The 22,851-nt window shown below is 39.5% G+C and overlaps 1 protein-coding gene across 2 annotated transcripts in view; it reads left to right on the plus strand.

Moving 5' to 3' along the window:
- The window catches only part of LOC122769316 (metal transporter CNNM4), a 39,965-nt gene extending 18,453 nt beyond the window's left edge, over positions 1-21,512 (plus strand). The window contains exons 5-9 of one of the 2 annotated variants that reach the window (XM_044025762.1): positions 8,468-8,564; positions 10,809-10,871; positions 13,410-13,466; positions 15,066-15,247; positions 16,804-21,512. In XM_044025762.1, the coding sequence (XP_043881697.1) occupies positions 8,468-8,564; positions 10,809-10,871; positions 13,410-13,466; positions 15,066-15,247; positions 16,804-17,085 (681 nt within the window). In that variant the 3' untranslated portion in view covers positions 17,086-21,512. The remainder of the gene's footprint in view (positions 1-8,467; positions 8,565-10,808; positions 10,872-13,409; positions 13,467-15,065; positions 15,248-16,803) is intronic. The other variant, XM_044025763.1, reaches the window with a different exon arrangement.
- Positions 21,513-22,851: the final 1,339 nt, after the last annotated feature.

Consider the following 22,851-nt stretch of genomic DNA (forward strand, 5'->3'; position numbering starts at 1 on the left):
GGGTTTCCATATTTAAAACCAGGAGACCGTCATGTTTTTGTCATGGGTGGTTATGGCTTTGTGGCATATTTGTGGTTGAAAGTATCTGTATCTGACAAATATCGGTAGCTAATCAAGCTTTTGAGTTTGGTACCTGTATCAGACATGAAAAAGTGGTATTGTTGTAAATAACGTGCCATCTAGTGCACATATGACCCACAATGTATCATGAGGCCGGCTTTCCACCGTTTCACCCTCCTCTGCTACCTTTTCTTTGACCCTCATGTCCTCCTCCTCCTCTTCTTCTTCTTCTTCTTCTTCTTCTTCTTCTTCTTCTTCTTCTTCTGCTTCTTCTTCTTCTTCCCACTTGTCAAGTCATTCTCTCATCTAGTGTGGCTGCAGCTTAGCATCACTGAGCAATTTGCTCTGTTATTCTTGTTGCTGCTCTGACCTCAGCCTGTGACAGATGGCGGTAGGTGTTGCACGTGGCGTCGACTCACCAGGGCTCCTGACACTGGTGATCAAGTGAAGTTTGTGGTCACAGATTCAACATAAAGCTGAATCAAGTATTTTCAACAATATCCTTCTTTTATTCTACATTAAAACTGCAATGGAGGCAGGTGGCACGTACCCCCTGGGTATCTTTAAGTAGCCTTTAATTAAAATCGGACTAAACTTTAATGTCCAGTCTTCTGTGGGTTTTAATTGTACGTGGCTGTGCTGTGTCTGTATGCATCTTTTGTCAGTAAAGCATGTTAGATGATCGGCTCGGACGTGAGCAGGGTGTTTTCCCTATATCGAGACCGGAGGCTGCTCTGATGTGGTATTCTTTTAAACCGCCGCGCCTACGTTGTGAGTGGATTTTGTGTCAGGTGGATTAGTGAGTCATGAGTCAGGCAGTGTTTGCTACTTGGTCCACAAAGATGTTAACAGGCATTTATTGCTCCCTCCTGCCTACAATAACATGATTGTCATCAGTAGTTTGGTCCCACAGCTGACGGGTACAGGCAAATTGTAAGGGCAACAGGTGAAATGGGATTATAGTGTTGATGGTGACTTTAAGTGTTCTGAGGCAAAGAGATTTTGATGTTTTGGCCATTACTTGGATTTTTTATATCATTCTTGCTTTATATTTTATTCTCAGTTATTAGGTTGTTCCCTCAATCTATGACAAAGGTGAAACACTACAGACAAGTAGAAAGATGTACAGGAGAAAGGGTTATATGGGGTTTGCTGTAACCATGATGGAGGAGTCTATGGCCAGTTTAATCACCACGTTTGACTATCTGGAATTACCATTACATATATCTTTGACGTCACTTTGATTAGCCGGAATTTTGTAGTTGTACAAAGCTGTGACTTACGGGTCAAATCTACAGTTTCAGACATGTGCAAACCAGTTTTTTCTAATCAGAATGACATCACTTTTTATGTGTGCCTACAGCTTCATTCTGACTAGCTGAAAATGACTTCATGATATCTAAAAAGGACAATGTAGTCATCTCGAACTGGAATTAGCGATATCTACAGTTCAGCTGCAGATTTTGACTAGTAAGAATGACATTGCAGATATTGGTAGTGAATATCCTGTCTACTGATTAGTGTAAAAACTGCTTGCTGTAGGAGCCCGTGTCTCTGCTTCTGTAGGTCTTCACTAATTGATCCCTATTATATAGGATATTAGCAGAGGGAGGGTGGGAGGGCACCATACTTGTTTGTTGTCAGTCAGCTGTAAATACACTAATCCCAAACACACATACAATACGTGCCCACTTTGGGCTGAAAGTCCCTGCTTCCCTCTGTATATTCACTCACTATATACACACACACACACACGTACAAATCATTGACACCACTTTTGCACATCAGCTGTATCCTCTCTGTGTACATGTACACGTGTGCTCAAATCCCACAGGGTGGGAAAATTACACTCCATTGTCCTAATCACACACATTCATTTCCCACACGCCAGTTATGTCATTGTGCCCAAATAGTCATTAGCAGCATCCAACAGTCTGGGAATCTGCTTCAGCTTTCCTCCCCAACTTTTCCTCTCAATGAGATTTTTCCTCGTGGGAGGTCAGATGCTGAGGCTTTTCCTGGAGTGGAGACCCCACATGTGGAATAATCTGCTTGGGGAGGGGGGTTTAGTCGGCATGCCAGGGAGGGAAATTTCCACCACTGCTTTGTGAAATGAAAGTTAGACTGTGTTGACCGTGTGGATAATCAGTAGAGGTTTCTGTCTTCTGTCGTGTTCTGACTTTATACATAATTATAGTTTTTGATGACGCAAGATCTACATCTACGGTTACAGATAAAATCACTTTATTTATAGACGTGCATTTCGATTATAAAAAAAAGAACAAAAACCCTTTCAGTTTTGGACTAGCCCACGTGGAAAGACAACTTGTGGAAAATGTGTGAGTTTGTGTGCTGCTCCTGTAAACAAAACTCACATTCCAGAAGTGTAGGTTTGGGAATAGAAGAGGAGGGGAAGACAGGAGAGAGAAGCCAGAGAGAGATGCAGAGAAGTTGTTTTGCTTTGTTGGTAGTTAGGTTTGACGTGTGACAATTGCTTTTTGGTCCAAAAAAAAATCCATTTTATTAGTGCTCATGCGGAGGGAGCTCATGCCACTTTGTGTATGTCTAGAAAAAAGGCTTATTCTATGGCAATGGACAAGGGATTTACATTATTTTCAGAGCTGCAACTACTCTAAATAAATCAACTACTAAATTAATTGCCAACTATTATGATAATTGATTAATTGTTAACATTTTGACCCTTTATGGCGGTAAACTGATTTATTTGTTTGTTGACAAAGGGAGACTTCTGAGGATGTTCACCAATGACATTTACCTTAATTTTCTGACTCTTTATGGACCAAAAAGTTAATCAACAAATGAATCAGTACACAAAAAAATATAAATTCCATTTTTCTATGCAGTTTTCCTGGTTGACAGCCATATTGCATTGTCCAATTTGTGCGTATAATTGACACATGCACGTAGTTTGTTTCAATGGGAGTTCACCGTACATTGTCATGTCCTCCTCTGGGTATTGTGATGTTTGTGGTTGATTTGTTACCAGATTTCGGTTGTTGAGCTCCAGCTGATGACCATTTTCATTTTTCAAGGAATTGAAAAAGTATGAATGAGCAGAGACAAACCAAAAATCTTCTTTATCTGAGAGTGGATCGGGTAAACACTTGTTGTGGTTGTGTTCTATGGTAATCACATATTTGTGTGTGCACTTAAACACTGACCTTGCCAGGACCTGTAGTCCTCATGGAAACCAAAACTTGGTCCTAATGAGGCAAAGTGTAATTTGGAAGGAACTGGATAAGTTTAGGGCTGAGCGTTGAATTGTGGTGAGGTTAAGGTTAGGATAAGGCATAAAGTGGTTATGGTTAAGATTAGGGACTACGCTTTGTGTCCAAATTAACAGACGTCACTGCAGTGTCCTAAGAAGAATGTGTGTATGTTGAGCCTGACCGTCTAAGTGACTCATTGGCTGTTGGAAGAAACTGTTGTTTGACATCAACCATTAACTCTAGTCTGCGGTTCATTTAGTGACAAACACATGATCACAAACCAGTAAAACACACACACAGTGGGTGGTTCTGGCTTGAGACATTATGGTTCACATTTGTCTCTCATGTATTTTGTGGTTAGAATACACTCACTGATTGGCTTAATTCCATCACTTAAATCCTCTCTCCTTTTTAGTGTCTGCAGTGCAGTCAGTTCCACCAAATTCACAGTCCCATATAAAGTATATTATGTCGTTTCCAGCTTGTTGCACATCTGTGAAATATACTGAATACCTCCAAATGATTATATTAAATACAGATGCAGCTTCCTGTTGTCTGCTATTTGTATTAGTGATAATGACATTGCCCACACTAAGTCAGAAAGCTAAGAAACAAACTATCACACCTTTCAACCTGAATTGAAAGATAAAAACAAGTTGTTCACACCATTCAGGTGAGTCCATTAAATTGTACCTCCAAGCAAAGAGGTTTTAAAAAACGTGACTTAAATGTATGCTTGTATAAATACTGTCTAATGTCATATTTCTGCAGTTGTTAAGTGAGTATAATATCCTTTAATCAGAACTGTGGGTCATCCTGCAATGTTCATTAAACTGTACTATATTTTTATTCCGACCCCCGGGCCTCATTTCCACACTCAACGTGCTCTACGAGTTCAACCGCTTTTCTATAGCCCTTTCATTGACTCCACCTTGACTTCACCTTTCTGCCCTTATTAACAACCTTATTAACCTTCCTAATACGCCTCCTCCCTGTGAGTTACTGTTGAATGTAATTGATCGGTAAAGAGCTCAAAGAGTGTTTTGTTTTCAAAGTTGTCGACATATGTCAGTTTGATGGATAGAGACACAAAGTCCTCGCTCAGGTTGCCGATGAGTCATAAAACACAGAGACTTGAACTTAGACCCTCCTACTGTGGCATCTATAGGCTGTATTGCACATCCCATAATGTCTCAGTTAAAGTGCACACAAACACACCCACACACACACACACACACACAATCTGTAGAACATTAAGCTGAAACACAGCCCTGAGTTTGACATTATTTATAAAGCTGTTCTACTGTAGTGAAGTCAAAGTGCAATGTTTTCAGACGTTTATTACCATCCTCATGATCAGCTTTCATAAAACTCATGTGTTGGTTTTAGAACAACTGCCTTGTCACGGCAGTGACCCCAGGGTTAGTGCGCACATGTCGTCTTAGCATGACAGCGTGAGCTTTCATAGTGGTGGTGAAGTCGAACTGTTTGTGAGAGTATACTATGTTCCGCTTTCTAATAAAGCTCCATAATGGTGTGCACGAGTGCTGACATCGAGCTGTATTCCAGTTGCTATATATATGCCAAATAACTTAAACTGGCAGATTATTTAATATAAGTAACAAACTGAGAGAATAAACAAAAAGATCAATTAAACCCAGACAAATGAAATGGTTATTTTCGATGTGATGTCATTCCACTTGCAAAAAACGTGGTGAAGCAATTCACTTTCTAAACTGCTAGTTTAGACGTGTTCAGGTGAGTATAAAGGTGTTGTAACAGTACTGTTGACTACACTGGTAGTGTTGCTAGGGACATTTTTGTATGTTGTCTATTTATGGCTTTGCAGCAAAGTGAAATAAAAATGAAATATAAATGATAAAGTCAGTATTGGTAGGATCAGTGGTTGACCGTGTTGACCTGCTATTTAATTAAATTAATTCATTTTAAAAGGGTCCAGTGTTGGTGCAGTGTATATATCCACTGACGTGTTGACAGGCCGCACCACACAGATGTAGAAGAACAAGTTTGACTGGAGCACAGACAGGCTTTACACCTCTCACTCCTTTCCTCCACCTCCCTCTGTTTCTATTCTTTCTCTCCTCCCTCCCCCGTGCCTCCCTGTAAGTTAAACACCAGGCATGCAGCAGTGTGGACAGTCAGTTGCAGATATATACACTCACCCTCTGCAGGCTCAGGTTTGTTTTTTCATATGTGCACATGTTGTTGGCTAAGTATTTGAACCTTGAGCCAACTAGGAGGTTTAATGTTTGCATTAAAGGTCAAAGTCACTCTGATCTAAACCTTGGAGAATACACGCTTATGAAAACTACACTAGGCCACTGCATTTTAGAGTGTTTGTTTTTAAACCTTTCCATAACCTTGATTTATCAGAAAAGGTTTGCACTATTCTTCTTTTTAGCAGCGGCTTGTCCTTGATCAAGGGCGCTAGAAGCCTGTGGTTGTACAGAGCAGGTGCAAATGCGCTTAAGTGTATGAATTTGGATTAGCACATTGCGACAAAGGCACTCACACCCAGTGAATTCATCTTTTTTTTTTTTTTTAAATTAAAGGCAGTGAGATGAAGAATGAAATAAATGTCCTCACTGTGGGAGTCAGCTTTCACTTGGTGCACAAAAGGATCAAAGCTATTCTTGAACATCAAGGCATGTTTTAAAATCAGAGGAAAATAGTCGATGCCAGACAGCGATAAGAAAAGTTATTTTTTACCTGACTGAACACATTGATCACATCACATTCTCTGTAACATCCAAAGAAATCTCATTTGTACTTTCTTAATTTCACCCTGTAATCAATGTCAAGTTCTTCCTAGCTGGTGCTACGTGATAAGTCGTTTGATTGACAATAAATAACTCAACATCAATAATATAACAGCATGTATACCTGGTACTTAAATAACTGTGCCATCACAGTGACCTGACTTTACTGACAGCAATGTGTTGATGTGCCTTTTGTTATTCATTTTAACACGGTGTTGAATGATGATGATGATGATGGTGTTGATGGACAGTTAGTCATTCTGCCAAAATAAGACGTCTCATGTTGTCTACACCCTGTTTTATTGATGCATGTGTGCAGGGGGGCGTGGATCAAAATGTGACTCCTGTTTTGTTTTTTGTACTTGTGCAGTGATTGTATTGGGAAGTACTGTAATAATATAATTATTACTGTAAAACAATAATAATAATTCTTACATTATTTCCATAATTTCTTACAGCTTACAGAGATATGTACATGTAAATGTAATTTGTGTTCGCCTTTAAACAGTTACAATTGTTCGACTTTAAAAAGACACACCATGATTCAAGGTTTGAAATAATTATGCAACCTTTAGTTCTTTCTAGCTTAATGGTGTTGTTAAGGTATGGGAAGTTCTGAGAGATGGAAGAAAACCTACTTCTATGCTTCGTTTTAAAACTGCAGCTGCAGTTGAGCAGTGCCATGGCGTACATGAGTTTCATTATAATTATTGTTGACACTGGTCGTGCAGCATTTGCTCCTGAGCTACAGGGTGATGGGTTGAAGTGAATGCAGTGCAGCGTTTGTGATGGGAGTGGCCTACGTGGTGACTTTATTTCACTCACCCCGAGAGGTCTGACAGAGAAATGTACACAGAAGAAATACAATGAAAGTCTGGTTTGATTGATGGGATTTCTTGTTTAGTTTTGCTGCTTTGTTTGTTCATGACCTATAAATCTCTCTGTTGGTTTTATAGAAAGGATTCATAATTTATTTGTGAACATTTCTGCAAAAATCCTGTTGAAAGTTGTATTTTTAGGACGCTCAGACTCTGAAAACCCACTTTTTGTCCTTGGCATTTAATTCAGGTTGAGCTGGACTCCTGTGTTCTGTTGTGGTTAAATGAAATATTTGTATTGTTTGCTGTATTGTGCTGTTATGCACTTTATTGTTTTATATTTGGTCTTTTATTAGTTCTCTGCAGCACTTTGATCAACCTCAGCTGTTTTTAACAAGTACTATAAATAATCATTTTCATGTCCCGATAGCTGTCAATAAATACATTTTCTGAAAAAAATCATTCAGTGTAGCTCTTGCAGTCCTGTGCACATGACCAAACACTTTATTCGGACCTCAGTGAATGTTTCACTGGCCCACCTGTCTGTCACTAGCTGACCTCCTTAAGTACACGCCCCCTCCCTCCTCTTACAGAAGCATTTTTTAAATGGTGTAGCCGACTATTGCCGATTTTCCAGACTTACAGGCTCTAACATATCACACATGAAACTCCTTAATGTGTTTTTATTTCATCGTTACACCACAAGGCTGTGGAGGAGACATAGAGTAGCATGGAGAATTGAATTGTGACTGTCCTCACTTAGTCGTCACGGTTGCGGCAACCCCTCTGCGCTTTCTTGTTTGCTCCTCTCATTTTCTCTTTCTTCTATTTTGCCACCTGTTCTGCTTTTATCAGCCTGAGGGGATGGAGGGACGGAGGGAAGGAGGGATGACAGTATGGATTAACTGTGCTGTGTTGTTGCTGCAGTTCACACATTCCAGTGCACAGATTTGGGCCAACTGTCTGTACCAACACAGAGGCCTCCTTAACCCCCTTGTCCTCCTGTCCTCTCGTTCCATCTCCCTAATGTATCCCTCTTTCCATGTAACCATGGTTTTGACCTCAACCTACCTCCTCTCCTCCTTTTCATCACGTCCCTGCGCAGTCTCATCGCTTCTTTTAAACTTCTGCACCTCACATTCATCGAGTGTCTGTTAGTTAGTTTGTCATCAAGGCCAACTTAAACATGTTTACTGCCACTAATGAGGCAGACAATCACCAATAATTGCCACTGTTGTGTTGTTTTGAACCGTTGTACTCTACTGCCCTTTAGTGGTCAAGTCGTGTCATTGTATTGAAAAAGAAATATGAACGTCAGCATTACAAGGCAGGATCAGCGATCCTATGACAATTACTAATTAGTGAATCAGGCCAGTATCTTCATGACTTCAACATCAGTGGATGTCTGCGCTCATGATGTGCAGAGACAAAGAATGAGTAAAAGTAGTTTTTCATGGTTGTTGCCCATTTCACAGTGATTCAACTGCTGCCTCAACTAAAAGTGTGACTTCACAGGCGATAAATGTATGATGATGTGATGTTTTTGTCGAGAGTCATCTTCTTTGTTTGTTTCCTTCAGGGTCGAGTAGAAGTGGAGGCAGGTAATGAGAGCATGAAGTTTGAGACGGGGCCTTTCTCTTTCTACGGTGTCATGGCACTCAGCGCTCCCACATTGGGTGAGTTCCCTCTCCTCTCCTCTCTTTAATTATGTAATAGTATTATTATTTAATATTAATTGACATAATCTACAAAAGTTAAATTAGTACTTGCAGTAAAATGGCCCTTGCATAAATACATGCATGCTCCCACCTAGTGGTGAAATAAAAAAAATCTATCTATCTCATCTATTCATTCATTTTATATGTAAGTTCTTTAGGGACATTATTAAACCAAATAGAGTTAATTCTAATGAATCAATAATAATCAATGATGGGAAAATGAAGTTTTACCAGCACACCATAAAATAAAAGTGCATATAATGGGCACGTTATTTTCACAAAGTTTACCTTAGATACACACTGTTCTAACATCCTTTTCCTCCCTTGTGTTTGGCCTTAATGTTTTTCTATGATCTGACAGCAGTGATTATAACTCATGGAGCTGTTGTTTTTGTCCCATGAGAAAGCATGCTGATCTGTTTTTGTATATCACAATATTGATGATATTCCCTCCTTAAGAATCGTAAAAGCTTTGAAATAAGCGACAAGGTGAAATGCTTCACTGAATCCTGAAAGAAAAGCAAACTCTTTTGCTGTTGAACATTGAACTCAGCACTTCCCTCATTGCCTCTACCTGAATATGTAGGTTGTTGTTGACATTCATCTGTTTCATTTCATTCATGTCTCTGTCCAGGTTTCTTATTCCCTTTTCAAATCTCTGTCTTCCCCTCTTATGCTGGGATTAGATCATAAATTATTGCTCCACATGTTACAGATGTGGGCTTTTGGGACGGAAAGCCTTGAGTCTAGGATGTATGGATCCAAAATTGCCCTACACAAGATAACATCTGACTGGCATAATGTTAATCCATACTGACAGCAAATTTACTTGTAATATTAATTTGTTTGTATGCTTCTCAGGCTGAAGAAATTTAAGGGTAAAACCAAACCTTCATCAAAATGTACTGTATATAGTGCAGATGCACAAGAGTCTTCAGCTCATTTTGTTGAACTATTTTTTTTAATCCCATATCTCCATATCCATCCAAGAAAGCTCAAGTCAAAATCATTGTTACTGTTAAGCTCTAGAATTTCTCCTGCAGTGGTGCTGTCACATTCAATGAGCTCCATGAGAATGTCACAATTAGGGATGAACATTCATATCCAGTTATCTGATCATTTAGTCCTCAAAAAAAGTTGATCAGTTAATATAACTATTTGTAATTATATTCAAAAGTGTGGTGTATGTACTGTATCGCTACGAGGCGGCAGCAGCACTTAGCATTCAGTTCATGAAAGTAATGCAGAGTTCACAGCGTGGACTGCATGTGTGTTTGCAGGCGTGATGAAATTGAAGAGGTTTCTTGAATGTATCTTGAAAGCTGCTCTTCTTAGCTCACGTAGATCCCATTGAAGTGATTCAATTTACCAGGGTCTTTGAATGCATCTCGTTAGCTGTCTCCCTTAGCACAACACACTGTGAACCGTGCATTACTTAATTTGGGGAGTTTTACGTTAAAATATTCACATTGGATATTCAAATAGCATTTATGCATGAAATGCCCATCCCTAGTCATGATGGCACGGCCCATATTTAATCAAATCAGAATTGTTTTAAATTAAATGGCCTTTAATTTAAATAGTATCTTTAATTTAAATAGTCTATTTTTTTTCAGCAGTACTATAGAGGATTTAAATACAGAAATCTTTTAAATGATGGCAGTCACCAGAGATATCAGTGCTATTTTATACATACATTTAAATGGAAAAGCAGCTTTGTATGACATTCAAGTCACGATAAATCCAAATAAATGACTGATTAGCATCAATCAGGTGATTAATATCAAAAATATATGGCACCACGAGCAGTCAAGCACCCCGGCTGTTGAGAGTAACACACAAGAATAGTTCCCAGCATTACACTTCACTTTCTTTTGAGTCTCGTTTTACTCTTTCAATGGCACGATATATGGATATAAAGAGAATGTTTCATGTTTCCTTTCTTTCTCACTTATATCAGCCTCATTTTACACATTTCATTAAAACAGCTCAACAAATTAAACACCTTGAAAATTCCACTTTTCCACAGTGTACTCTGACTCGACAGTCTTGGCATGGAGCCACCATTTCCCTTATGTTTTTGCATGTCCTTGTCCAGTCTGGAGGAAGACCTGTGTCTCTGTCTCCTACTCTCTCACTGACTCTCCCTCCCTCCTCCCTCTGTCCACCTCCTCCTTCCTTCCCTTCCCTCTCTCATCTCAGTGGCTGCATCTCGTCCTCGCCACCTCTCCTTTAAGAGGTTTTCTCTGTTCTCTCGGTTGCCAGGTAAACTCCGGCATGTCTGGGCCTTTAACACCAAGGATGAGCAGGCCTGGGTTGGGTTCGGTGGGATTCTGGCTTTTGATTCGCCAGACGTGACAGTGAAATGTGTCCATGTTGTCGTAGATTAATCTGTCAAAGGGTAAATCAGTGCATAATCAAGGGACAGGAAATTGTGCACAGCTATCTATAGAATTGAACATTAGATTATGGGATGCAGCTTTATGCACCATCACTTAGTGTTGTCCACCTTAGGTTCAGCAGCTTCCTCTCCACGTAATTCAATGTAGATTTACCCTTTAAGGACAGAAGAGTCACAATACGGCAGCTACTGTTTTGGCAAATAAGCTCTTAGTTCAACAAGTTTTACTGCGTCAAGTTTTATTTTTGCAGAGCATGTCAGTATCAGGTGGTTCGGTGCAGGAGTCAGAATTCATCTCACTGTTCAAATAAAATTCACAAACATTTTCTATGTTAAAGAGGTTTTGCCACACACAGTTTGTCCACTAGGGGGCACTCAAGTTAATTTTTCAGCTGTGTGACAAATAGTTGATTCATCAATTTATCACTGACAATCTGCAGAAGTTACCCTTCTGAATTAAGGATTTAAAACACAGTCTGTCTGTTTCAGCATCTCACATGTTACATGAGTCTACATCAGATATTTTTCTTTGCCAGTAGACTGAATCTCTCAGGATTCTAATGTCTGTTGGTTGGACAGAATACAGAAAATATGAATATAAGAACTTTTGATGACAATTTAGACTCCTTATAGGCCAGCACATCCAAACAATACAAACAAGGTGCATAACAGGAAGTCAGGAAAGAAATGAGTGTTAAAGCCACCTCACAATTTATAAGCCAAATGATTCATTTAAGAAAATGTTTTTGAAATTTTACAGTAATCAAAAAAAAATGATACTTTATGTTTAGAGTGAGTAGAAATCTCTGTCACATTGATCACCATAAGTTTCAACTTGGACGATTAATTAATTTTTTCATCCATTCATTCATTCATTCATGATACACAGGTATTAGAAAAGAAGTACCACTTTTCATGTTTGGAATAAGTTTTGAATACATTTGATGCAGTTTTTTGTAATATAGGGGGAAAGAAGAGCACTGCGGACAGATGCCAACACTATACTAAAAACACAAGTGTGGAGGATACACAGAGATGAACAAAACTTATCACGTCGCAAAGTAGGAGTTGATCAAAGACCTTGTCTGCCAAATATTCCTCAACTGACAGGACACATGGGGACACATACTGATCGTCTCACAGTGAGATCAAATGGAGAGGGATGGGACAACATCATGGGACAGATGGGACACGAGCCACTCGAGGGAATAATCTCTTACATAATAGATGCTGTAGCATGAGTAAATATGGACGATGATAACAATGCCGTCTGTGTTTTTGGTCACTGTTGTCCTGTCCCTCACTGTTACAACATATTACAACAATCAGTAGACTTTTAGATCACCTCATGATCTTAACTCGTAGTAAACTATTAAATAGTAGACACGTTGCCTGTAGCTAGTTCCAAATGTAAACGTAGTGGTGTCATCATCCATGTAAATTTCTGTTTTTAAAGGTAAGCGAATGAAATTGAGTTCCATCATTCACCTTAGTTTTAGAAACACTAACTCTCTCTTTCTCTCTTTCTGTGTAATCACCAGATCACAACTAGAGGTTTAGTTGAATAAAAAATGTCACCGATCCAGTAGTTAACATTTCTATAAGTTTTAGTAGTTTAGTAGAAAAAGAATTACTGAAAATAATAGACAATTTGGTAACTATAGACAATTTGGTAACATTTTACTGCAAATCTGCCAGTTTAGCATTTGTTAAGTTCTTATGAACATTATGTGAGTTTGTATAACACAACAATACTAATGATGTACGATTAAACAAGTGGAACTCCTCCTGTGGAGAGCCATAAATTGAGGCTGATGGACAAACAAATGAAGAGTGAATAATGATAATATATCTAATATACATATATAGTTCCTCGAGAGTTAAAAGTGTAAAAAAAAAAAGGAATTCACACGTTGAGATCTGAACTGTGCTAACAATAATGATGAATTTTAAGTTTAACCATCTGTAAAAAAAAAAAAGAGTTAGAAGAGTTGTTAGAAAGTTTTGTCAACTCAGAGGAACAAACAACGTGTATATAATTTATGTTAAAAAAAATCTATTTTCAGTGTGTTCATGTTGACAAACTGCAACACTGCATCACGTCCTGCTTTCTGAAAAAAAAAAGGGTAACAATGCTGCGCAAAGACAGCAGACCTCTTACTCATTTATCTGATTTAAGTTTACATAACATAACAAGCCTGGAAAAGCTAAATAAACACCACACAAGGACAGGGATTTTATTAAGAAATGGTTCCTACTGGGTCTCAACAATGTTGAATATCTAACTAACAATTCAGAACAAGTAATGTAACTAAACCACTAACTAGAAAGTAAAACATAGATAATCCAGGATTAATTAGAGTGCCTAATTCACTGGAAGCTAATGCAATTGACATGTCCAGGTAAAACAGTTTCCTATGACTCACTGAGGCCCCCTGCTGGAAGACTCACGCCCACTGGTAATAACACACAGCTGGTAACAAGTCCATGCGTGCAGTGTGTGTGTGTGCGTGTGTGCATGTGTGTGAGAGCCACATTAATTTGTTTGGATTAAATCAGCATGATCCATCGGCTGGACGAAGCACAGGGAAGTTAGTCATCATGGTTTCATTATCTTGGAGCAGAAGTGGAAAATAACCGGCCGAAGGAAGTTGCAAAGGCTTTGACGTACTTGTCAGGTGGCAATTTAGTAGGAACTGGTTGAAAGTATGACGGTGACTGACCTAACCTGCATGAATTAGTGCAGTTGGTTTGCTTAACTGTCCAGTGCTTTCCCTGGGATGCTGCACTTCCTCAAACATGTCTAACACCCAGCCCTTTACAGACAAAATATTAATAATTATATATATATGTATATCTATACATATATGTATATACATATATATATATATAGATATATATGTATATACATACATATATATCTATATATATATATATATATATATAATAATAATAATAATGTCGATCGTTTTTGCAAATGACCACAAGACAAAGAATAATGCCTCAGTCGTGATATTGCACTACTATTATAATATTATAATGTAATCATCAAGCCTCTATACCAAGCTTAGTATAGTAATGGGCGTTTGCTTTTCACTCACAAATCAGGGTCATGATAATAAATAAACAAAAGTTCCCCACCCTACTCTTGAGTGAAAATGAGATTAGTGATCAATTATTTATAATCCTTAAATTAAACTCCACTATTAAGCATTACTAGGAAGTAATTAATAAAAACCTGAATGGTCTGTATCAAATTATAATGTAGCTGCAATAGATAAAGTGATAATTAGGAGTAAATCAACAATTGTGATTTATTCCATCAAGATAACTGGATTTTACTGTGTTACCAGTAGAGCTCAGTGTTGTTAACTTATATATATCGGCTGTACAGTGTGTGTAAAAAAGAAGTCACAGACAAAACAAACTAAGCACAGTAAAGTAGTGTATCACAATAATAGTGTGTCCTTTTTGTGTTTATATTTCAGTTTGTGTCTCACACTGCAAAAGAGATGAAATAAAAATTACTGTTAACTGAGTATAAATATGTGAGTAAATACCACATTTTCTTTGTGTGCATTTCATCCTCAAAAGCTCCAATTGAGTCACTGCTTATTTGGAAAATTTCGTGAGTCAATGTCTTTTGGCGTGAAAGAGAGCCAACAGGTTCCTGAGGTGAAGAGAAAGGGCGTGTGTGTGTGTGTGGGGATATGCAAGTGATCATGAGTGGATGATATTAGAACTGACGCCTGAAAACCTCTCTGTGTCACTGTCACAAGTGTGGCTGTTATCATTTTGTGCATCATTTCCATGTTGTTTGTCACTAATTACTCCATTGTTAAGCTGCATTTAACCTTCACTGCATCTTGTCCGTGCTTCTATTGATCCGTGGTTGCATCATGATGAATCACAGTTAATCCGTGAATGGCTTTGAAGCGGTAGTTTTTAGGCCCATGACGCAGCCTTGACAACCCGTTTTCATCCACGTCACCAAATTGTTTTGGATGCGAAGAGGAGCCGTAATTAACCACGTCTGTGTTTGTGTGCGTGCATGTTAGCAGAGTTCCGTTCGCCGTCACACCTCAGCGGACTGAACAGAACCGCGTCTCTGAGCGGAGCCGACCGGACAGAGTCTCTCGCCATCAGTGGCAGCAACACCCAGCTCAACAACAGCTTCTCCTCGCAGCAGTACACGCCCGACTTCTACGTCCGAGCTCTCACTGACCTGCAGTTTGTCAAGGTTGGTGCTAATGTTTGTCTTTAGATGTGTGGATGTTGTAAGCCAGTGTCAACCAGGTCGAATCGTTGTGATTGGAAAATCTCTTCTGACTAAAATGTGTTGTTGTCCAATTTGAATGATTAAAACAGTCCTTCTTAAAAATTAGGGGTCATCCACCCATCTATCCATCCATTTTCTACCGCTTTATCCTCCACATGAGGGTGACATAGGCGGGGTACATCCTGGACAGATCGCCAGTCCATCACAGGGCCACATAGAGACAAACAACCATTCACTCTCACATCAGGAGAAAACCCACGCACACACGGGGAGAACATGCAAACTCCTTGCAGAACGGCCCTTGTTCCGACCGGTTCTCAAACCCGGGTCTTCCTGCTGCAAAAGCAAGAAGGATTTAGGGCTCATGCTGTGTAAAAGATCTGCAACATTCTCTGCTCTAGAATGCTTGGGACATGTTTGAGCCGCTGAGCACACACACGCACATATACTGTTGAATGTCTGAAGTATTCACATAAAAGTTCCAGTATCAAACCTCCTGTTCAACAAACATGTAGAGAACCGACATTCGCCTACTTTCATCCCCAATAAAGCATGTATGTGAGTGTGTGTCCACCAGTGTACGCTCTCTCCTCTCATATATATTATATTATTATATTTATATTTATATTACTGATAATACCTTGTACCCGGTGCTTCTTTTAGTACCTGCTCTGGTCAGGTTCCAAGCGAGCGGAGCCGATACTGAAATGTGACGTGGACAGACTGCTGGCCACTGATTGGTCAGAGAGTGTCATCACTGGAAGAGTCATGAGTGCGACGTCCAACACAGGAATCGAGCTGAATATTGCCGAACTGTAGATCAGTTAGGAAAGACTTAAAAATCCTGAAAACGTGTGTTAATCTCCAACATTTAGCAAGAGCATTTCTAAAATCGTAATATTTAACAGAGCACTGCTGAACGCCAGCCATCGCGAGCCAAATCACAACCCGTTCTTTTTAATGAACTAGTTCTAATAATTAAAACAACTGCTTTTACAATAATTGGTGTGTTTGTGTCGCGTATGAAACGATGTCACAGCACCCACTCATATTGAGGAGGTACTATGGAGTAATGGAAAACGACTTGCCTGATACAAAACCAAGTAGGGTCGAGCCGAGTAGTGCTAGAACTGTATAGTGGGAAAGCACCGGTATACATTTTAGTGGGGACCAAAGCAGGTCAATGTTGCTGGTCATTAGCATTCGTACAGAATGGCTAAATCCTCCATTATTAAAACACTTAAATGAATAAGTTCAAATGTTAATCTAAATGATTGACAATGTTTCCCCTTCACTATTGTATGTGTAAATAAAGAATCACATCAACCTAATCAAAGTTAACCTAAACTGTGTTGTAGATTTGATTTCTAGGGTAACATGTGCGTAAAACCGGCTGATGGAAACCCACCTGGTGTTGATTTGTCAGCATCATGTTCATGACTTGTCTCCACAGAGCCAGGTGAAGGAAAACAAGCATCCGTTGCCATCCTTCTCTCATTTCTCACTCTCTCCTTTAGATCACGCGGACTCAGTACCAGAACGGCCTGATGACGTCCCGTCTGGACAGCTCGCCTCAGTCGCCAGAGAGCGGCTTCAACACATCCCGTCAGGATCAGACTGCTCCACTTGCCACCGCCACCGCCACCGCCAACACCAACACCAACACCTCCATCACGGACCTGGGTGCGGACACCACTGCGATGGAGAACGGGCCCGACGAGACGACGCTTCTCCTTCTCAACGAGCAGAACTCACCGCACACAGCCAATCACCACAGCCAGCTGGAGAACAGCGTTTGACGCGTACTTCTCCTTACTGCTACCTTTGCACGCATGCACTACTACGCTCACATATATGCTGGGGAGGGGAGGAGTGTGTGTGTCTGTGTGTGTATGTATGTGTGTGTTTGTGTGTGTGTGTGTGAGTGGAAATGCAGACAGGCCCAATGAAAAAAAAGCCATGTGCATGCATATTGTGTAAATATGCAAGAGTTTAAACAAAGCAGAAATACACACAGACACACCAAAGTGTATCATGAGAAATTCCCTCATCCGCTTTTTCATCATTTATAGACTCACTGTACCCAAATAGTTCGTTATAAGCAAAGAATGTCTGCATTTGTGTGTGTGTGCGTGCGTGTGTGCGTGCATGTGTGTGAGCTCCTTATGTAATAGTTGACGACAGAGATCTGAAGGACCTGCTTGTCTGGACCAGAAAGCTCCTCCCTCTCTTGACCGTCAGAATAATCACAGTTCAGAGGCCTCGCCAATTTTTTGACTTTCTTCATGTCTGTATGTGTGTGTGTGCGCGTGTGTGTGTGCGTGTGTGCGCACGCGTGTCCATTTCACCTTCCTTAATCAGAGACTCAGGGAGACTTCCCGCCCCCCCAGTACAGACACGCAAGCGCGGTGGAACGCCGCAAACCAACCAACCAACCAACCCACCGCTGCATGTGTAGCAACCTCCATCACCTCCACGCCACCCCATACAGCTAGAAGACAAAGATCACCCCAGCATGTCAGTGGAGTTCAAACAAAGTAATATATGTTCCATAGAAATTTATAGTAATATATATTTATTGTCAAAACATGTTTTGAGACTGACACAAGAGACTCCTTGTTTTGTTTTGTTTTTTTGTTTGAGCAGCACCGGGAGGGTTTGGGTAGATTTCTACATACACATTTTTTACACGTTAAGAGATCTTGCACCCCGAGAGAAAAGTCCCAGTTTGTGATTCAGACAATCAGTACGATTCTGAAGAATGTGTTAAAGGAAGTGTGTAGCGGACGTGGATTGTGGCAGCGCTGCTCTCAAAAAGCTCGCCCCTCCCCCTCTGACGTCACCTTCAGTGCTCCTCTGACTCCGTGACAGATGTGAAAAGATGTGACGGGCACCGCGGGAATCTGTCTTCACTGAGGTGCTGAGCTTGTCCCTGTGTATGCGTGTGTGTGTGTGTGTGTGTGTGTGTGTGTGTGTGTGTTTGTGTTTGTTTGTATGTGACCAAAAAGGCCATCACCAGACTTGGTGGTAACAGAAACCAAAAGAGGGAAGCTTGATCACCTCCTGACTAGAAAATACTATAAGAAATCTCAGATTTTTATTTATTTAGTTAAACTTGTGTACATATTTGTCAATGAGCGGGGCAGGAAATCCAATTTTTATTGTGCCTCCTATGTTTCGTGTTTTGGGCTTTAATCAGATCCCGGGGGAAGGAGGGTGGATTTCACCAACGTTTTGTTTTGTTTCTGTGGTCAAACACACCACTCTGGCCCTGGCACCAAGCAAAGTTCATTCATTTGATCGGGAATATTGTCAATGTATGTTTTACAGTAATCACACACTCCACTTTTATTGTACGTTCTATATGAGACTTTAAAAGGTTGAAATCATTTTGTGATTGACACAGCAGGTTTTTATTTTGATTAGTTTTTTTGATATTTGTAGTGATTTACCACATAAAAAAAAAAATCATACATCAAGGTTTTTTTGTTTGTTTGTTTGTTTTTAAAATCAAAGAGAAACCGCTGCATTACTGTCTTGTTTTACATCATTGTTTTTCTCTCAAATTTGCCGATCTGCACTTTTTCCCCACGACAAAAAACTCTCACCTGCTTTCTAAATGTGGTTGAAGGGGATTCTGGGATATGTCGGACAAATCATCACAACTTTAAAATGTCTGGTTTTCGTAGAGATCAATAGGATTGAGAGTCTTATAAGTTGATCTTTCTTCTGTCGTTTAAGGAAAAGCTGAAGTTCTGTGAACATGAAACTACCTAATCCACCTCAGACATTGTCCTTTGTTCCTCTCCTCTCTCCTTATCTCTCCCCACCACTGTTACCCGTTCTTTAACCAAAGAAAAACTCCTTCTGTCTCCTGTCCTCGTGCGGGAACTTGTCGAGCACTTCAGATTTTTTTTGAATGACACTAATTTTAATTCAATTTAATTCTAATTTAATTTGAATTTGTTGGCATCACTTGTTATGTCTGACATTTGAGTCATTATTGCCTTGTGTGGTTTTCATTCTCAGGAAAGCTTAAATGCCACAAGTGTTTTGTTAAAGACCAAGAAAAACTTTACTGTATTTTCGAGGGAGTGCATTTTTTGTGGATGCCACACGTGTAAAATGTTCAAAACCCCCTTTTTTTTTTCTTTTTTTTTTCTTAGCTGAAGCTGTCTTCTCTTTTCAAATGAGTGATTTTTTTTGGAAGGTGGAAGCTGTTGTCCTGAAGCAGTCAGGGGAGAGTAGATGCAGTATCTTTATTTTATCCCGGTAAACACACGCACACGTGGTGATAACCGAAGAGCAGTTGAGACATTTCTCTGACGTGTTGTGGGTTGATGCATCATTAAATCGATGCGGTGATGCGATGTTTTCTTTGCCAGTGTTGTGTCTGCGAGATGCAATTGTTTTTTTTTGCCATGATGCTCTGTTTTTACACGCAGCCCAGTGGTGGTGGAACACAGCTGTGCCTCACGCTGCCTTAAACACACTCTTCTGTTCAGCTGAGGTGAACCTTTTTTTTTGCACAGTGTTACGGTTCACGTGTTTTCTACTTTTTACTGACATGGAAAAACACTCACAACAACACAAATTGGATGCCGGTGTTGAGTTTCATGACACTAAAAGTGCAGCTTACAGGATTTTTAGTAACGCAATCTGCTCGGATAGAAAAAGCCTCAGTGGGTGAACACGACGAGAGCAAAAATCTGCCCCCTTTGATGGTTTTGTGGTTTTAGGTTTGAGATTAATCGACCTGAAAATGTTTCATGGCGACTGTTTGGGTGAGTGCGTAAAAAGCAAACCATTTTTTTGAAAAATCCTAATGGATAACCACATTTATGACCTTAACACTCCCATCATTATGCAACAACTCAGTCCTTTACCTGGTATGCAACAGCAGATGTCTCCTTGAAGAAATGACAAAACATTGACCTGGATCGAACTTCCGATGCATTTAAAAAAAAACAATATTTAAACATTAAATAATTAAGAGAGAGAGAGAGAGCTCACTGGGAAAGAGAGTGTTGTGCTGCCACAATTAATTAATTGGTAATTGAATATTTAATTAACACTATTTTGATCATTTCTGAGTTGTATGTTCTAATAAAGTCAAGGTTCTGTGATTTCAGCGGTGGTTTCTTTGCTCCTCTGTGACAGTAAACACAGCAACTGCATTTTCTGACACTTGAGGGACCAAACCGAGTATTTGACAAAACATTCAACAGACGTTACTGATCCTTTTTTTTTTGCAGCCAACTGTTCTGTCGTAGATGATCGTTTAAAAGAAAGTCCAACAGTTTGAGGTGGATAACTGGAAATACCAGACATCGCTACTTTATTTTGACAGTCTAGTTTGCGTCACCCACTGACGTTTAAGACCTCTGAGAGAAACTTTACAAATGAATATTTGTGGTGGGAAACTTAGTAAACAATAGGTCCCACACTGTGATGCGGTAATGAACAGAAGCACTTCAGTGAGCACAGCTGTGATTTTCCTGAAGGCTGCAAATTTGCCAAAGTTTTCAGATGAGAAACAGGACGAGATGTCACAACCATGTGACTGACCGGGATTTCATAACCATTTCATCAACGACTTCTTAACATGACTCTGCGTTTATTGTATTGACGCCGTCAGAGAGAGACAACCCGCTGATTGTTGTCTTTGCCTTCATCTTTTCATTATTTTAACGTTCATCCCTGGACACAAACACACACGCTCCCGTTTTGGGGAAAACTCTCTTTTTTTTTTGTTTATTTTTCTGATTTTTATGGCTGAGATTGTTGTTCATGTCATGCCAGGGAGCCCCAGCCCCCTCTACGTTCTTGAAATTTGACTGGTTTTAGGTTCAGTTTATGTGTGAGAGAGTACCTGGAAATCAAGTCTGGTAAAATATTTTTTTGTTTTGTACACTATTTTGTACCTCAGAAACACTGTCAGTAATTGTGCTAAACAACTTCTTTTTTTTGTCATCTTCATTGTTATTATTATTATTATTATTATTGTTAGTAATAAATTGAATTTGGGAGAACAGTGAGTAAAGTGACAGACATTCAGAGGGGAAACATGCTGATTGTCCTTCATTTTCTCTGGCATGCTTTTAACTTTTAAAAACAACAGCGTAACAACTGTGTAAATACTGTTTTATAATTTCTGTCTGAATGAGTTTTTGAAAGTTATTAATAAACATGAGACGTGTTTCTCTATGGACCTTTGTGATTTTCACCTGTTGTCTTCTGGCTACTTTTTTGTTTTTTTAAATTGCATCGCCATGACATCCATCCATCCATCCATCCATCCATCCATCCATCCATTTTCTATCACTTTATCCTCCACATGACAGTCGTAGGGGGTGCTGTGCCAATCTCAGCTGACATAGGGCGATAGGCGGGGTTCACCCTGGACAGATCGCCGGTCCATCGCAGGGCCACATGGAGACATTCAACCATTCACTCTCACTCTCATGTAGAGTGTCCAATTGACCTAATCCCCATATTGCATGTTTTTGGACTGTGGGTGGAAGCCAGAGAACCCGGAGAAAACACACGCATACACGCACAAAGGCCCTTGTTCCAATCGGGTCTCGCCCCCGGGTGTAAATGTGTTGGAATGTACATGTAGTTTTAGTTGGAGATGGAGAATATCCTTTTCATTAATAGTAATAATCCCTCCCACAGTCCAAAACAACAGATTTTGGGGGTTGGGCAAATAGGACACTCTAAATTGATCGTAGGTGTGAGAGTGAATGTTTTTTTTTGTCTCTATGTGGACCTGTGATTGACTGGTGACCTGAATATGTGACCTATAAACACACCCACATAAGGAGTTGTGTATTATTCCCACAGCAATTTAGGATTGGTACCAAGGTTATTATAGTTAATGAAAACTAAAATTGAAGTAAAAAAAAACAAACAAACAAACAAAAAAGATGACTAACTGAAACTGAATTGTGTGTTTACAAAACTAACTACAATTGTAGATCATCTTTGTAAATTAATTTCAGACATCATCCTTTTGGGTTCATGTTTTTTCTCTGTCTGCAATTTTTCATTCATTCATAAAAAAAAGGTTTGCAATATGATTTAGTTTACAATGTGGGACATAAGGCCGTGCAAGTTAAATATGACATTTGTTATGTCGTTAATTGCGTTGAGTTGGTTCATCTTATCTAAGTGAATCAAACCTCTCAGCTTTTATTGGGTTTATTAATTTTGCTCATGTTTTTCCTCAGACTGAGCTCCCTGAGACTCCTGGCTCATGTGATGTGTCTCATAAGGGTTATTTATTATTATTTATGTTGTTATGTTCATGTGTGTCTTTAGTCTGTTGGCTGTATTATTTTTTTTTTAACTGCATCTGACCTCAACACTATGATGCACATTTTGCACTTCAGTCTACGACATCTTGACGACTTATATTTGATTCAGAGATAGTTGTCCATCTGTCCTAATACATTTTTAAAATGGCACATTGTTCTTGGTTTTTATGACACAATACTTATTGTATCTTGCACCTGGCAAATACTTCAAATAAAAAAAAACTCAAACCGAGCATTTACAAAAAA

Source organism: Solea senegalensis, linkage group LG5 (assembly GCF_019176455.1).
Source record: "Solea senegalensis isolate Sse05_10M linkage group LG5, IFAPA_SoseM_1, whole genome shotgun sequence".
Classification (NCBI taxonomy): domain Eukaryota; kingdom Metazoa; phylum Chordata; class Actinopteri; order Pleuronectiformes; family Soleidae; genus Solea; species Solea senegalensis.